Source organism: Sturnus vulgaris, chromosome 31, assembly GCF_052056855.1.
Source record: "Sturnus vulgaris isolate bStuVul1 chromosome 31, bStuVul1.hap1, whole genome shotgun sequence".
In the NCBI taxonomy this organism is placed as follows: domain Eukaryota; kingdom Metazoa; phylum Chordata; class Aves; order Passeriformes; family Sturnidae; genus Sturnus; species Sturnus vulgaris.
In genome coordinates, this window is record NC_142273.1 from 3789104 (window position 1) to 3805172 (window position 16069).

At 68.1% G+C, this 16069-nt stretch overlaps 3 protein-coding genes across 3 annotated transcripts; 1 reads left to right on the top strand and 2 right to left on the bottom strand.

Annotated features, from left to right (window-relative positions):
- Positions 1-1299: 1299 nt before the first annotated feature.
- Positions 1300-8066, bottom strand: SEMA6C (semaphorin 6C). The gene is made up of 17 exons (XM_088154690.1): positions 7429-8066; positions 7241-7355; positions 6953-7010; positions 6809-6865; positions 6349-6450; positions 6047-6137; positions 5848-5970; positions 5469-5557; positions 5087-5304; positions 4801-4926; positions 4552-4707; positions 4037-4273; positions 3595-3741; positions 3308-3385; positions 3162-3217; positions 2912-2953; positions 1300-2477 (listed from the first exon to the last, which is right to left on the bottom strand). Exons 1-17 carry the CDS (start codon positions 7541-7543, stop codon positions 1738-1740), a joined length of 2550 nt encoding a protein of 849 aa, XP_088010816.1. The 5' UTR covers positions 7544-8066; the 3' UTR covers positions 1300-1737.
- A 1266-nt stretch (positions 8067-9332) lies between these two features.
- Positions 9333-11075, top strand: NUDT17 (nudix hydrolase 17). Its single transcript, XM_088154692.1, has 8 exons — positions 9333-9419; positions 9581-9703; positions 9795-9966; positions 10037-10062; positions 10145-10237; positions 10327-10425; positions 10632-10792; positions 10896-11075. Exons 1-8 carry the CDS (start codon positions 9351-9353, stop codon positions 11059-11061), a joined length of 909 nt encoding a protein of 302 aa, XP_088010818.1. The 5' UTR covers positions 9333-9350; the 3' UTR covers positions 11062-11075.
- ANKRD35 (ankyrin repeat domain 35) lies at positions 11006-15790 on the bottom strand. The gene is made up of 12 exons (XM_088154691.1): positions 15752-15790; positions 14873-15003; positions 14695-14783; positions 14446-14510; positions 14108-14165; positions 13945-14015; positions 13762-13868; positions 13435-13580; positions 12079-13325; positions 11588-11677; positions 11416-11481; positions 11006-11307 (listed from the first exon to the last, which is right to left on the bottom strand). Exons 1-12 carry the CDS (start codon positions 15788-15790, stop codon positions 11230-11232), a joined length of 2187 nt encoding a protein of 728 aa, XP_088010817.1. The 3' UTR covers positions 11006-11229.
- Between the last annotated feature and the right edge of the window lie 279 nt (positions 15791-16069).

Sequence of the window (16069 nt, forward strand, 5' to 3'; positions counted from 1 at the left end):
GTGATTTTGAAAAAAAATCCCTTCAGCTGGGATAAAAACTTCCCCCTTGGAAGAGGAAATGAAAAATAAAAAGTCCATGGGGTTCATGGGAACTGGTTTGGGTTTTTTTTCTGGAGGAAATAAAGCTGAGGATGTTGTCACCTTTGGGAGGGGAATCCCCTGATTTAATTTCTGGAAGTGTCCGTGCATCAAAGCCGACCAAAACCGAGAAGGATTCGCTCTTTGCCTGGAATTCAAACCCAGCTCTTCCACAGAATAACACCGGGAGCTTTTTAGGCCAAAAGCAGCATTTTTCTGGTCAGTAAATTCCCTCCCACGGGAGCCCCGGCCGGGCTGTGCCGTGTCAGGGATTCCGTGCCCGCGCCTCCTCCTTCCCGGGCCTGCGTGGGCCAGAGAGCCCTGCCTGTCCCATGGGCACATTTTGGGGTTTGTTCACACACTTTGGGGTTTGTTCACACACTTTGGGGTTCATTAGCACGCTTTGGGGTTCATTAAAACAGTTTGGGGTTCATTAGCACAGTTTGGGGTTAGCACAGTTTGGGGTTTATTCGCACACTTTGGGGTTTGTTCGCACACTTTGGGGTTCATTAAAACAGTTTGGGGTTCATTAGCACACTTTGGGGTTTGTTTAGCACACTTTGGGGTTCGTTAGCACAGTTTGGGGTTCGTTAGCACAGTTTGGGGTTGGCACAGTTTGGGGTTCATTAGCACGCTTTGGGGTGTCCATTAGCACAGTTTGGGGTTTGTTCACACAGTTTGGGGTTCATTAAAACAGTTTAGGGTTCATTAGCACCCTTTGGGGTTCATTATCACACTTTGGGGTTCATTAGCACAGTTTGGGGTTAGCACACTTTGGGGTTCGTTAGCAGATTTTGGGGTTCATTAGCATGCTTTGGGGTGTTCATTAGCACAGTCTGGGGTTCATTAGCACCCTTTGGGGTTAATTAGACACGTGTTTTCCTCCTGTTGGCAGTAGCCAGCTCCGAGCAGTTTCCGTTATCCCAGATCAGTGCTAATCCAGCTGGGATGAGCAGAGGAGGCCACGGAAACCCCAACTCTGTCCTCAGATCTCAGAGCTGGGCAGTGGGGCTGAGCGTGGGGAACCCTCCCTTCACCCCATCCCACCCTTGGGGCTAATTAATTATTTGATTAATCTGGACTTTCATTGTTTTGATCACTGAGGAACTCGGGGACAGATTCTTGAATTCTGGGACAAGAACACAAGGGCTTTCCCCCCCCCCTTTTTTACCAAGAAAATGCTGTGGAATGCAGAAATTTCAACACTGACGCTCATTTTTTTGTTCTCTGTTTTTTATTAAAATCCTGCGCCACTGTTGCAGTGCCCTGGCCCAGCCCTGCTCCTACACAGTAGGATGGGCTGGGCCCTGTGTCCCCCTTACGGGTGTCCCCAAGGGGGTGACAGCAACTCACATCCCCCCCCCCCGAACAGAAAATAAATTAGAAAGAATAAAAAAAAAAAAAAAAAAAAAAAAAAAAGAAAAAAAAAAGCAAAACCAAGGGGATGGCAGACATGGAGACCTTGTCACTGCAGTGTGGGGACACGGGGATCCCTGTCACCTCCGGGGAGACACAGGGAACCCCTCACCCTGCTGGGGGCTGTCCTGGTGACACAGGGACCCTCACGGCTCCACAGAGAGCTGGCCCGGGGGGACCCCGGGCAGGGGAAGGTGACAGCTCGGGGTGTCCCAGCCGCAGTCGGGCTGTCCCCAAAGGCTCTCAGGGCCGCCCCGGGGCCGCGGGCAGCAGCAGCGGCTTGGGGAGCAGGGGGGGTTTCAGGGACAGGGAGCGCTCCAGGGCCCCGGGCCGGGGTCCCCAGGCCGAGCCCCCCGGTGTCCCCAGCGAGTGCATGCGGGTCAGGCCCCGGGCTGGCCCGGGGGGGCTCACGGGGATCCCCCCCAGCGAGCGGCTCTGTGCCAGCGGCCGCCGCGGGCACGGGGGGCTGTCGGGGGGCACGTCCACCCGCACCGGGGCCCGGTCGTGGGGGCCCAACGGGGGCCCGGGGCCAGCGGAGCGCGGCAGAACCCGGTTGGCGAAGGAGCCGTTGCCCGGGGGGGTCCCGGGCCACCCCGAGCCCCCCTGAAGCCGCTGCAGAACCTCCTCCCTGCCCGCCTGGCCCGGGGGACCCGGCCCGGGGGGCTCCGGGGGCTCCGGGGGGGCCGTGTGGCCACGCCGGGGCTCCCGGTGCCGGGGTGCCCGGGCTGGGGGCGGCGCGGGGGGCTCGGGCTCGGGCTGGGGCTGGGGCGGCAGCACGGGGTACAGGCGGGGGACAGGAGGCTGGGCTGGGCTCCGTGGGGCGCACGGTGGCTCCGGGGGCGCCTTGGGCACGGCGGGGCGCTGGCAGCACGTGGCCACCAGCCCGGTGGCCAGGGCACCCAGGGCGAAGGCGCCCAGCACGCAGCCCACGAGCACCGGCACCGGCACCGTGGCTTCGGGCGCCGGCCCGGGGTGCCGAACCCCTGTGGGACCTCCCGTCAGTGTGGGGCCAGCAGCAGGTCTGGTGTCCCCCCAGAGACCCCCCAGTCCCACTCGCACTCCTGGGGTTCTCCCTCCCAGAGTCCTCCCGTCCCTGGGGTCTCCTTCCCGTCCCTGGGGTCCCCCCTTGTCCCCATGGTCCCCTCTCATCCCTCTCCTGTTCCTGGGGTCCCCCCACCCCAGGGTCCTTCTCCTTCCCTGGGGTCCCTCTTCCACCCTTGGGATCTTTATCCCACCCCTGGGGTCCCTCTCCTGTCCCTGGGGGTCTCTGACTTGTCTCTGGGGCCTTCCTGACTCCACAGTCCCTCCCCAGTCTTTGCTGCCCTCCTCCCCAAACCCTGGGGTCTCTCTCCCACCCCTGGGACACCCCCCTGGTCCCCAGGGTCCCTCCCCAGGGTACTCAGGCAATGTCACTGACCGCTGGCCAGGTCCCCGTCCTCGTCACTGTCCCTTTCAGTTCCTGTGAGAGCAGAGCGGGGTCGAGCCAGGCCCTGCCATGTCCCCGCCATGTCCCCTCCACGTCCTCCCCATCCTCTGGCATCACCCACGTGTGCCAGAGCCACCCCAATGTCACCGTGGTACCACCTGCATCCCCCCATGACTTCACGTCTGCAGAAATCCCCAAATATTCCCACGTTCCCAGTGTCCCCCACGTTCCCCCAATTCACCTTGGCAGGTCCCACTGATCCCGAGGGATCCCTCCACGTCCTGCTGGAAGCCAGTCCTGGGACACAGAGGGGACATCACCCCGTGTCCCCAGCATGTCCCCTCACGGGGCAGGGCCCCAGGAGGTCGGGATGGGAGGGACACTCACGGAAGGTCCTCGGAAAAGGGGACGCAGCCCCTGGAGGGCAGCCAGACACAATAGGGGTCCCGGGCAGCCAGGCAGCTCCTGCAGGGACACGGGGACACAGCTGCCATCCCTGTCCCTGTGCCCGTGTGTGCCCCTGTCCCCTGCCGTGCCCTCGGACACCTCCATGACCTTGCACATCCCCATTCCTTTGCATATCCCCATTCCTTTGCACATCCCCATTCCCTTGTACCCTCTCGTTCCCTTGCACCCCCATTCCCTCACCCCCCGAGCCCCCACACCCCGCTCACCCTCGGCAGGAGCTGTGGCGTGTGCAGCGGCTCAGGGGCAGCCTCAGCAGGCACCCAGCGAAGGCCACGAGCAGCTCCCGGCCCGGCAGGTGCAGCTCCAGCCCCAGCACCCGGCTGGGGACCCCGGCCCCCCGCGGGCTGCGGCACCTGCAAACCCCCAGAACACCCAGGGTCAGCACCCCCAAACCCCCACAGCACCCAGGGTCAGCATCCCCAAATCCCCACAGCACCCGGGGTCAGCACAGCCCTCCCCGGCACCCCCAAACCCCCCCCAGCACCAAGGGTCAGCACCCCCAGGCCCCCCAAGCACCCCCAACCCCTCAGTGCCCACAGCACTCCCAGTACCCATGGCCCCCACAAACCCCCCAGCCCCCTCTTGCATCCGTAATCCCCCCGAGACCCCCCAGAGCCCAGCCCTGGGCACCCCATGCCTGGCTCTCACCGCCCGGGGTCGTAGAGGCTGATGTCCTCCAGCAGCAGTGCCTTGGCACTGCTGTCCCTGCTGTCCCCCAGCCCTCGGGTGTCCCCCGGGGCCGGGGTGCCCCCGGGGGGCTGGGTGGCCTCAGGGCTCTGTGCAGCTGCCAGGACCTTCAGCACCCGCCCATCCTCGGCCCCCAGGAACAGCACGGTGTGGTTCCCTCGGGGCCCCGCTCCCGTGTCCACGGCCAGCTGGGTCAGCCTGCAGCAGGACACGGCCTCGCACACCGGGCTGGGGCTGGGCTGTGCACGGGGGGCTTCCTGCACCCTCCCGTGGCCCCACACACACCTTCACAAGAGCCTTGGACCAGGACCGTCCCCACCCTGCAGCACCCTCAGCCCTTGCACACCCTGAGCCTACTCACGTGAGCTATTCCTTGTCCCCAAGGCCACCCCATCCCCAAGGCCACCCCATCCCCGAGGCCACCCCATCCCCGAGGCCATCCCATCCCCGAGGCCACCCTGTCCCCGTCCCCGCACCTGGTGCCGGTGCGGGTGAAGAGAGGCCGCCCGCCCGCGGGGCTCACGGCGCCGTGCAGCAGCGGGTGCTCCTTGGCGAACACCAGCGTCTCGTCAGGGAAGTCCCCAGAGGTGACAACACCGGCAGCAGGTCCCATCCCGGCACAGCAGCCCGGCCTGCGGCACAGCCGGTGTGGGGACGCGGTGTCTGCGGCACCCGGGGGTGTCCCGGTGTGGAGGGGGGGGGTACCTGGGCTGAGGGACCCTTACCTGGGCTGAGGGACCCTGTCCTCTGGCACCGGGGCCCAGGTGGCCCCGCGGAGCTCGGCGAAGGGACCCTCGAACGATCGCTCCACATCTGCCAGGTAGAAGGCGCAGACGGCCGAGCCCGGGATGCTGCGGTGACAGCAGAGGGGAGGGGACAGAGTGGCCTTGGTTTGACCGGGGCCCCTCCGTGTCCCAAGTGTGTCCCCGTCCTCTGTTTCCCTGTGTACTGTCCCTCTGTGTCCCCGTGTGAGTCCCTCATGTCCCCATCACCCTGTCCCCATGTCCCTGCCTGTTGGGTTGGGTGCCAAAGAGGGCGAGGACAGCGGGGCGCCCGTGCAGGGTCTGGGGGGGTGTCACGGCCTCCAGGACATCGAAGTAGAAGACGGTGTCGCCCGGGACGGAGCACTGCAGCCGCACCTTCAGGAAGGACGTCCAGCGCCGCTCCAGCACCCGCGGGGACCCGCCGCGGTCATTGCGGCACACCCGGGCCACGCGGGCCACCAGCACCTGCACAGGAACGCGGCTCAGCACCTGCACACCCTCGGGGACAGCACCCAGGGGGCACCCACAGGTCTGACACCCTGGTGAGGGGCTCAGGAGTCTCCCCTGTCTCGGCTCCAGGGTGGGGTGCCCATGGGTGCTCCCCCTGTGCCCCCCGTCCCCGCACCCACCTTGCCCAGGGCGCTGAGCTCCACTGACACCTCCCTGAAGAAGAAGTAGACATAGGGGCCGTAGGGCAGCACCTGGACAAAGTGGGGTTCTGGGGGAGCCAGGGGAGGTCGGAGGGATCATCAGCCCCCGCCACCTCCTGTCCTTGTCCCACGTCCTTGTGTTCATCCCCTCCCTGCATCCCGCCCCCCTCTATGTCCCCATGGGTCTGCACCCCCAGATTGCAGCCCTGCACCCCCCGACCCCCTCCCCACATCCCCCTGCCCCACTCCGCCACATCCCTCCACACCTGTAAGCCCTACCCCGCACCCTCCTACACCCCTGTACCCCCCGACCCACCCCCAAAGACCCCCCCAGCCCTGACCCCCCGCTCTGGGGTACCCTGCAGCCAGCGGGAGCTGTATTTGAGGGTGCGCAGGGGAGCCTGCCCGGGGCTCAGGCTGCGGTAGATCACGGCATCACTCGCCTGGAAATCGGCCACCGTGGCCGAGTACAGGCTGCCATCTGCGGGGGGGACACACCGGGTCACCCTTGTGCCCCCCCGACCACCCCCGTGTCCCCCTGCCTGCCCGGCACCCACCGACAAAGAGGGCCACGATGCTTTGCTTGGCGTCAAACGGGCACCGGGCCTGGCCACTGACCTCGTCACCTTGCTGTGCCAGGCTGCTCACCTGGGGGGGGGACACACCCAGAGGCCGTGAGACCCCCCCCCAATACTCAGCACCCCCTTGTGCCAACCCCAACCCCAGCACGGATGTAGCTGAGAACCTCCACACCCCCCATCACACACCTGGGAACTGCCCTGTGGGGGCTGAGACCCCCCCAGCACATCCCACCCACCCCCAGCAGGCTGCGAGCCCCCCTCAGCTCCGGGACCCTCACCTGGTAGGTGCGGCACAGGGGGCTGAAGGCGTTGGTGCCGCAGGCCAGGAGGGTCTCGGCGTCGCGGGGCACCAGCACCCGGATGTAGTTGTGACACTCGTCCTGTGGAGGGGACACGGGGGGACCCTGGCGTCACCACCTGCTCATGAGACCCTGCTTGCCCCTTGTACCTTCGAGCCCTGCACCTCAAACTCCTGCACCTCAAATCTCCAAAATCCTCCCCCTCAAATCCCCACACTCCAGCACTCCAAATCTCCAAACTCCTTCACCCAAAATCCTGCACTTCAAATCCCCACTCTCCTGCACCCCAAATCCCCACACTCCTGCACCCGAAATCCCCACACTTCTGCACCCCAAATCCCCACACTTCTGGACCCCAAATCCCCACTCTCCTGCACCCCAAATCCCCACGTCCTCAACACGGCTCCCACACCCCCTGTACCCCTCGGCACCCCCTCACCTGCCGCCGGCCCCTCATGGCGCAGTTCTCCCTGTCCTGCGTCTCCCAGGTGAGGTGCTGCCAGGTGAGACGGGGGCAGAGGGTGAGTGAGCACCCCCTGTGTGCCCCCCTTGTCCCCAGGGTCGCTGTTCCCGTCCCCCTTACCCGCTCTGGGTACAGCGTCCCCTTGTCCTGGCCCAGGTCGAAGGCGTAGATGTGGTCCCTGGGGGGAGGCGGTGAGTGGGCAAGGGGACATCGGGGTGGGCAAGGGGACACGAGGTGGGCAAGGGGACACGGGGACAACAGGGAACTGCGGGGTCACGCACGGGAAGGAACGGGAGTGGGGGTCACAAGCAGTGACAAGGGAGAGCGAGCGTGCAAATCCTTGCACAAGCGAGGATGCTGGAGCAGGGGTTGCCGTGTCCCGGCACACACGAGCCCGGCCGCGCTCACCGGGCAGCCACGAAGAGCGTCCCGTTGAGCCTCAGCATCCGCTGGAAGTCCAGGCCGAGCCGGGCCGTGCCGTTGTCCCCCCGGAGCCCCCCAAATCGCGGGTACGAGGCCGTGGCTGCGGAGCGGGGAGGACACGGTGACACCCGGGCAGCCCCCGAGCCCCCGGCCGCCCCCCGAGCCCCGCTCACCTGCCAGCCCCACGGTGCTGCGAGCCACCAGGTCCCGCGGGAAGGACTGGGCGGGCGCCCCGGCGAGGAGGAGGAGGAGGAGGAGGAGGACGAAGGGCAGCGGGACCCCCGGCATCGCGGGTGGGGCTGAGAGCGACCCCCCCGCCCCGCCCCGGGCTGCGAGCGGGGGGAAACTGAGGCGCGGGGATGGGGGGGGGGCGGAGTGGGGACAGTGAGGGGACAGGGCTCCCAGTGTCCCCACTTCTCTCAGTGGTCCCCAGTACCCCCTCGCGGTGTCCGTAGTGTCCCCGCTCTAATGTTCCTGTCCCAGTGCTCCCAGTGCTCCCAGTGCTCCCAGTGCTCCCAGTGCTCCCAGTGCTCCAGGAGCCGCTGCCAGCAGTGCTGGGACACTTCCCCCAGCATGGGAGTGCACCCACCTGCACCGCCCCAGCACCCCAAAACACCCCACCTACACCCCGACACGGCTCTCACAGCACCCCAGGTACCCCCCAACACTCCAACACCCCCACGACACCCTCACAACAGTCAGCGTCCCGCCCAAACCCCGAAAACACCCCAAAAACACCCCGTCGCAACACTCCATGGCCCCGGAGAGCACCCTACACACCCCCTGCCGCGACACCCCACAACACCCAACCTACAGCCCAAACCCACCCCAAACCCACCCCGTTCCAGCCCTGCCCCAGCACTCCCCACCCGCTGCCCCAACATCCCCCAACCCCCGCCCCTCCCGACCCCTCGCGCTCGGTACCGGCTCCGCTCCCCGCTCGGTCCCGAGCGGCTCCGCCCCGGAACGGGCCGGGACCGGGCACCGGCCGGAGCGGGGCCGGGGGCGGGACCGGGGACCCCCGCGGGACTGCCCGGCCCCCGCCGCGGGACTCCCCCCGCCGCCACCCTATAGATAGGCGTTAATCCCCGTTAATGAGATGATCCTCATTAACTGCCGAGGGATGGGGGGGTGGGAGGGGGGGGAGTTTTGCACGCGCGTGTGCGCGGGCACGGCTGTGACACCCCCCCCCTCTTCCCCTTGCCGGTGCGCGCTCCCGCGTGCGATTGTCGGCATTGTCGCGTGTGCGGTGTGGCGGCCACCCGCGTGTCCTCCTCTGTCCCCAGGGTGGGGACCCTCTCTGCCCCCAAAGTGAGGACCTGACACCTGCACCATCGCGTGGCCACTTGCTCGCCCAAGTGGCGATCGAGAGCTACTGGGAGTTACTGGGACATACTGGGCGCACTGAGCTGCCCTCGTGTCGCGCTCAGGCTCCGGTCCCCGAGTGTCACCGGCTGGTTGGGGGCGCAGAGGGGACCCTGGGGACACGTCAGGGGTGGAGGGCGCTGGGGACACCCCCCAGACTCGGTGGGTGCCGGGGGGTCCCGAGGGGGCGGGCACGGGTGACACCTGCTGGCATCGCCAGGAATGGCGCCTGCCGGGGACGGGTGGTGGCAGCCCTGGGGACACAGCGATGTCCCCCGAGCGTTGATCGTGTCCCTGAGGGGTGGCCACGCCCGCGGCAGGTGGCAGTGTCCCCAGCGGGGGAACACGGAGGACATGGACACGCACAGGACACATGGGGACACGGGGGACACACAGGACATGGACACACAGAGCGCACAGGACACACGGGGACACAGACAGGACATGGACATGCGGGACATACAGGACACGACAACACAAAGGACACGCACAGGACACACGGGGGGGGCACACACAGGACACGGGGGACACCAGGACATGGACACACAGACGACACAGGACATGGGGGACACAGACAGGACACGGGGGACACAGAACTGTCGCCGGTCCGCGGTGCCCGCCCCAGGGCGAGGCCGTTCCCGGTGGCCCTGCAGGGGGCGCGGTCGCCGGCTCGGCTGAGGCCCCGCCCCTCCGGGAGGCCCCGCCCATCCGGGAAGGCTCCGCCCCCGTCATGGCGGGCGCGCGCGTGCTCGTGCACGTGCGGCGCGCGGGGCCGGGGGGGGCGGCGGCGTTCGGGCAGGTCCGGGGGCGACCGGGGGGCGACCTGGGGGCTCTGGGGACTATGGCGGCAATGGAGGGGGACAGCGCAAGGGAGGGGGAGTGGCCGCTGCAGCGTCGCGGTGACAGCGGCCGAGGTGTCCCCGTGGCCGTCGCGGTGCGGTGACAGCCGTGTCCCCGCAGAGTGTCACCGGCGTGTTCTGCCCGGCGCACACGGACGTGGCCAGGGTGAGCTGCGGGCTGCAGAGCGGTCACTTCCTCATCTCCGATGTCCCCTTCCCCGGCTCCGCCGTCACAGTCCTCAAGGTGCGCGGGGCCACCAGTCCTTGTGTCCCCGCGGGGGCCACCGGGTCCCCTCAGGGAGCCTTCGCACCCCTGATGTCCCCTGTCCCCGCAGAGACCCCCCTTCTGCCCCGCCAAGCTGGGAGGGGCCACGCCGGGTGGCCGGGGGGGACACGCAGGGGTGGCCGCAGCGGTGGCCGTGCTGCTGGAGGCCGCCTGTGGCCACGTCCTGCTGACCCGCCGGGCCACCACCCTGCGCCACTTCCCCAACGTTTGGGTGCCACCAGGTGAGCGAGAGGAGCTCTGGGGTGGGGACAGGTGTTTTGGGGTGCCCTGACCCCTGTCCCCCCCACACAGGTGGGCACTTGGAGCCAGGAGAAGAGGTGAGGTGACATCGTGGGGAGGGCAGGGGGTGCCCAGGTGAGTGCGGGGACACAGGTGACCCCTGACACCCCGAACCCTCAGCTGGTGGCCGCAGGGCTGCGGGAGCTGGCCGAGGAGACGGGGCTGCACCTGGAGCCCGGGACCTTCTCGTGGCACCTGCTCGGCCTCTGGGAGGTAACGACCCCCCCACAGGCGGGGCTGGGCAGGGGGTGACACCCCCAGGTGTCCGCCCTGCCCCCCGAGTCACCGCTGCTCCCCCGCAGTCCCTGTTCCCCCCCGCGCTGAGCTGGGGGCCACCACGCTGCCACCACATCGTCACCTACCTGGGGCTGCGCTCGGCCGAGCCCCGCCAGCGCCTGCAGGTGAGGACACCTCCGAGGGGTCCCGTCATGGGTGGGGGGTCCCTTCGTGGGTGGGGGGGTCCCTCTTGGTGTTGCAGCCCCGCTCTGAATGGGGGTCCCTCTGAGGGTGGGGGTCTCTCTCAAGGTCCCTCCAAGGGTGGGGGTCCCTATCGAGGTTGGGGTCCCCCCTCGGGGGGTCTCTCCCTCCACGGGGGGTCCATGCCCAGGCCCGGCTGTGTCCGAGCCCGTGTGAGGTCAGCGCTGTGGCCTGGCTGGAGCCGCTGGTCCTGGAGGCCATCGCTGCCACCGAGGATGGAGCCGAGGGACCGGGACCGGGACCGGGACCGGGACCGGGATCATTTCCCGGAGAGCTGCCGGCCACCGTGGGGTGAGCCGCTCCTGACACCGTGGGGACAGCGACACGAGGCTGGAGAGCGCCTGGGGCTTCCCAGCCTCCCCGGCCCCATCCCTGACCCCATTCCCTGTCCCAGGATCATGGAACTGAGCGCTGACGGCTTCCGGAACTCCCAAATTCCCACCGGGATCCTCCTGCGCCGGGCCCCGGCCCACGGCCCCGACCTGGAGCGCGTCAGCACCGGCACCAAATTCGCGCTGGGGCGGTGGCGGGCGGGGCCCGGCCGGGAGAACCGGGAATAAATTAAAAAAACACATCCCGTGGGATCCGAGTCCGTGTTGGAGTAGGGACATGGAGACCCCAGGAACGGGCTGGGGGTTTCCGTGGTTTCTGGTGGATTCCAGGGGAATGGAGCCCCTTCCCCGAGCTGTTGGGGACACGGAACGGGACACAGGTCGCAGTTTCCCGGTTTAATGCCACGGCCCCGCTCCCGCCTCGGCCCGCAGGATCCGCAGCAGCGCGGCGTGCACGCCCTCGTCCATGAATCCCTGCGGAAGAGGGAGTGCGGCTTTTCCCGGGATCCCACCTGACTGCCCGGCACCCAAAACTGTGCCCCCGCCCCCCCAGAGACCCCGGGCAGGGCCAGGGACCCCCACCTGGGCAGCCTGGAGAAGGTGGCTCCGGTACACGGCCAAGGTGTCCCGGTGCTGCTTCTGCTGGACCTGGGGAGCGGGACAGGCAGGATGAGGGCACAGGGTGACACTGGGTGACCCAGAGTGGCAGGAGGTTACAGAGAGTGACACGCTGGACACCGGGTGCTGTCCCCACCTCCAGCTGCAGCTGGAGCCGGGCGCTCCGGCCCCGCAGCCCCAAAACCTCGGCCGAGAGTTTCTCCGTCTCCGCCAGCAGCTGCTTCAGCTGTGAGTGGGGAAAGTCGGGGAAAGATTTGGGGGATTAGTCGGGGGTTGGTTGCTCCCAGCACCCCCCAGAGCCCCCTGGGTCCCTGTCAGCCCCCAAAGTTCCCCTCAGTTCCCCCCTCACCCTCCCCAGGTCCCCCCAGACGGGGCTGGGAGATGGAACAGGATGGGGATAGGGATGGGAAGGGGACAGGGATGATGGGAACAGCGATGGGAAAGGGATGATGATGATGATGATGGAAAGAGGACTGGCAAGGGGATGGAGATGGGAAGGACATGGAGATGGATATGGGAGGAAGAGAAAGATGGGAAGGGGTCGGCAATGGGAACAAGGATGGGAGGAGAATGATGACGGGAATGGGAGCGGTGCTGGGATGATCCCGTTCCCGGCCCGTCCCTCACCTTCCCGTCCTTGTCCCGGCAGGCGCGCTCCAACCCAGCCGCCCGTTTCCGCAGCGCTGCCAGGCTGCGCTCCAGCCCCTCCGCCGTGTCCCGCAGCTCCCGCAGCTCCCGCTCCCTCCCGGCCGCCCTCTCCTCCGCCGCCGCCGCCGCCTCCCGCCAGCGCTGCAGCTCCGACCCCGGCGGCTCCGCTGGGATATCGGCGGTGCCGGCACCCTCCGCCGCTCCCGGTTCTCCCGGTATCCCGCCCTCCCCGCCGCTCCCGGGGCTTTCCCCCTCCTCTCCCTCCATCTCGGTGATGAGCTGCAGGGCCTCGTGTTGGGACCGCACCAGCGCGTCCAGCCGCCGGTGCAGGTCCCGGAGAATCGCGGTCCCGGCGTCTCCCCCCGCCTCCCGCACCCGCGCTCCCACCCCGTCCCGCAGCGCCCGCAGCTCCCGGCGCAGCCGCCACGCCTCGTCCCGCGTCCCGGCATCCCGCAGCTCCCGCAGCTCCTGCTGCAGCCGCTCCCGCTCCCGGCCCAGCCGTGCCAGCTCCACCAGGAGCTTCCCGTTGCCCTCCCGCAGCTCCAGCAGCTCCTTCTCCATCGTCCCGCGCTCCCTCGGGATCTCCTCCCGGCTCTTCCCGCTCGGAGCCGGATCCGTGCCGTTCACCGCGCACCGGCACGCTGCCGCCGGCTTCCCACGGAGCTTTTCCAGGAGGATTTGGGATCCCTGCAGCATCCTGGCGTGGATCTGGTCCTGCTGGTACAGCGCCTGCTCCAGCCCCGCCGCCAGCTGCTCCCAGGCGGCCGCGTCCCGGCCCACGGCCTCGTCCCGGAGGGAATCCTCCGCTTCCCGGCGCAGCTCCCGGCTCCGGGAGAAGGCGCCGGCCTTCGCTTCCCGCATTTTGGAGCACTCGTCTCCCAGCCAGGCCAGGAACGGGATCAGCGCTGGAGCCTCGGCGCTGCCGCGTCCTCCTTCCCACTCTTCATCCTTCGTCCTCTTCCTCAGCTCTGCCACGCGCCGGGCCAGGAGCTCCAGGCAGGCGCCATCATCCTCATCCTCATCCTCCTCCTCACCCTCATCCCGTCCCGGCAGGAGCCGCACGAGCTCCCGCAGCCGCCGCCGAATGCCCTCGGCAGCTTCCTCCAGCCGCCGGCATTCCAGAGTCTTCCTCGCCAGCTCCTCCCGCAGCCGCCGGGCAGCGCGTCCGTCCCGCTGCTCCTCCTCCTCCTCGCCCTGGATTCCCACCTGTCCAGCACCATTCTCTGCTGGAGGGAAAAATACAATCCAGTTTTCCCAATTTTTCCCAATTTCCCCCATTTTTTCCCACTTCCTCCATTTTTTCATTTTTTTGGGGGGAGTTCCAGGAGGTCTCACCTCTCCTCCCGCAGTGCGGGACTTTCCGGAGAGCCCAGCTCGGAGCCTTCCCGGTGACATTCCCGGTGTCCTTGTCCCTCTTGTGGCCCTGCAGCAGCTCGGCCACTTCCAGGCTGCCGTGATCCAGCGCCAGCTCCAGCGCCGTCCTGAGCCGGGGAGGTGACACGGAGGGACACGGGGACACAAGGGGACAGCGAACAATGTCAGGTGGTGGCACACGGGCGAGATGGCACCGTGACACAGTGACACGGGTGACCCCCATCCCTCCCCCGCAGCGGTGACACCCTTGGGGACAGCGCGGTGTCCCCAGTGTCCCGTGTCACCCACCTGCCGTCCCTGTCGGCCAGCCCGGGCTCGGCCCCGCGCCGCAGGAGCTGCGCACAAACCGCAGCGTGGTTCCCCCGCGCCGCCAGCATCAGGGGGGTCCGGCCGTGCTGGGGGGACACGTGGGGTGACCACCAACCCTTCCTGTCCCCCGCCACCCCCTGCTGTCCCCCTGTCCCCACTCACAGCGTCGGGGACATCCAGCGGGGCCTCGTGGTCGCAGAGCAGGAGGACGCTGGAGGCGCAGCCCGAGGAGGCTGCGAGGGGGGTGCGGTGTCACTGCAGGGGCTCTGGGGGACCTCTGGTGTCCCCCGTGATCCCCGGGGTGTCCCCGTGTCCCCCCGCTCACCGGCCCAGTGCAGGGGTGTCCGGTTCTGCCCGTCCACGCGGCGCTCGTTGGCTCCGTGCTGGGGGGACAGCGGGGAGGGACCCCCGGGATGGGAACGGCACTGACCCCCCCCATCCCAGCCCTGTTCCCACCCTCATCCCTGTCCTTGTCCCCATTCTTATCCTCATCCCCACCTCCATCCTCATCCTCCTCTGCATCCCCATCCTTATCCCTATCTCCATCCTGATCTTCATCCCTGTTTTCACCCCCAGCTCTATCCCATCCGGTTCCGGTTTCGGTTCCCGTTCCCGTTCCCATCCCGTTCTTTTCCCCGTTCCCGTTCCGTTCCCATCCCGTACCTGCAGCAGCACCTTCACGCACTGGGGCTGGCAGGCGATGGTGGCCAGGTGCAGGGCAGTGCTGCCTGTGGGGACCGGACGGGCGTTGGAGACACCCCCAGGGGACACCCCCACCTTGGGGACACCCTCAGGGTGCTCCGGGGGGTCCCTGCCTTGGGGTGCAGGTCTGGGCTCCTCCAGAGGTGACACAGGGACCTTGCTGGGTGTGCCCAAGATGTCCCCAAGGTGTGCCCAGGTGTCCCCACCCACCGTCATCGTTCGTCTCGTTAACGGGGGCCCCGTGCTCCAGCAGCAGCATCAGGCACTCGGTGAGACCCTCGGCCGCGGCCAGGTGGAGCCTGGGGGGCGAGAGGTGGCCGTGACCCCTCCCGTGCGACCCCCGGGACCCAGCGAGACCCCCCCCCGTGTCCCCCCGGAGGTGACATACGCGGACTGTCCCCTGGCGTTGAGCTTGGCGGGGCGGGCGGCCTTGCGGGCGGCCAGGGCGGCCACCCGGGCCACGTCCCCGCGGGTCACCGCGTCCAGGAGCTTCTGGTCCTGCCGCGTCCAGCTCTCCATCTGCGGGGGTGGGGTGGCACCCCAAATCCAGGACAGGACCCCAAACCCAGGACGGGACCCCCCACCCCGGGACAGGACCCCTCCCCCGTGTGGTTCTTCCCACGCATCTCGTGCCTCAGTTTCCCCGTTCCTTGGGATCCCGGATCCGCGCGGAGCCGGGAGGGGCGGAGAGGCCGGAGCGTGTCCCGGCCTGTGCCCGCCCGGCTGGTTTGGCGAGTGCCACCAGCGAGGGCTCCAGCGTGGCACCGGGCGGGGGTGGCACCGGGACCGGGACCGGGGACTGGAACTGAGACCAGGGACAGGGACCGGGAACAGGGTCTGGGAACGGGAACCGGGACTGGGAGCAGGTTTGGGCTGCGGGACCTGCAGCGGGACCAGGGCTGGGCGCTGGATCGGGTCGGGATTGGGGCTGGGATTGCAGGTGGCATCGGGACCGGGATCAGGACCGGGATTGGGCTTGGAATTGGATCTGGGACAGGGATTGCAGCCAGGATCGGGACAAGCACCGGGACTGGGAGTGGAATTGCGGGTGGGATCGAGGGTGGCATGGGAGCGGGATTGGGGTCGGGACTGAGGCGGCCTCGGGGATGGCATTGGGGCCGGTCTCGGGATCGCAGCCGGCGGCGGGGCTGGGATCAGGGCTGGGATCAGGGCTGGGATCGGGGCTGGGGTCGGGGCTGGGATCGGGGCTGGGATCGGGGCTGGGGTCGCAGCCGCCACGGGCTCCCCGTTCCCTCCCGGGACTCACCTTCACTTGCGAGCTGGAGCAGGAGAACATCCTCCTCATGGCCGGGACCCCCGCCCCCCGCGCCGAGGGACCCTCCGGACCCCAGCCCCCTCCCCGGCCCCCTCTCTCTCGCTGCGGGACCCCCGGGAGCCGCCGCCGCTCCGGGGCCGCGTCCTCCGCCCGCCCCTCCCCGCGCCCGGTCCCGCACCCGGCCCGGCGGCTCCGGCACCTCCCCGGGAACGGCCCCGCCCTGCGGGTGCGCCCCAAACCCGGCCCCATCGCCCCCCGGCCGAGACCCCCTGCACTGATGAGACACCCGCGCCCCGGCTGGTGCCTCCC

Excerpts from the sequence above, each read along its gene's own strand:
- NUDT17 (XM_088154692.1), top strand. The coding sequence starts at position 9,351 with ATGGCGGGCGCGCGCGTGCTCGTGCACGTGCGGCGCGCGGGGCCGGGG. Across the intron at positions 9,967-10,036 it reads CAACGTTTGGGTGCCACCAG|GTGGGCACTTGGAGCCAGGA; the intron begins GTGAGCGAGAGG and ends CCCCCCACACAG. Across the intron at positions 10,793-10,895 it reads GAGCTGCCGGCCACCGTGGG|GATCATGGAACTGAGCGCTG; the intron begins GTGAGCCGCTCC and ends TCCCTGTCCCAG.
- ANKRD35 (XM_088154691.1), bottom strand. The coding sequence starts at position 15,790 with ATGAGGAGGATGTTCTCCTGCTCCAGCTCGCAAGTGAAG. Across the intron at positions 15,004-15,751 it reads GCTCCAGCTCGCAAGTGAAG|ATGGAGAGCTGGACGCGGCA; the intron begins GTGAGTCCCGGG and ends CCACCCCCGCAG. Across the intron at positions 14,016-14,107 it reads GACACCCCTGCACTGGGCCG|CCTCCTCGGGCTGCGCCTCC; the intron begins GTGAGCGGGGGG and ends CCCCCCTCGCAG.
- SEMA6C (XM_088154690.1), bottom strand. The coding sequence starts at position 7,543 with ATGCCGGGGGTCCCGCTGCCCTTCGTCCTCCTCCTCCTCCTCCTCCTC. Across the intron at positions 4,927-5,086 it reads TTTGGCACCCAACCCAACAG|CATCCCGGGCTCGGCCGTCT; the intron begins GCAGGGACATGG and ends CTGTCACCGCAG. Across the intron at positions 4,708-4,800 it reads GACAGGGTCCCTCAGCCCAG|GCCGGGCTGCTGTGCCGGGA; the intron begins GTAAGGGTCCCT and ends GCTGTGCCGCAG.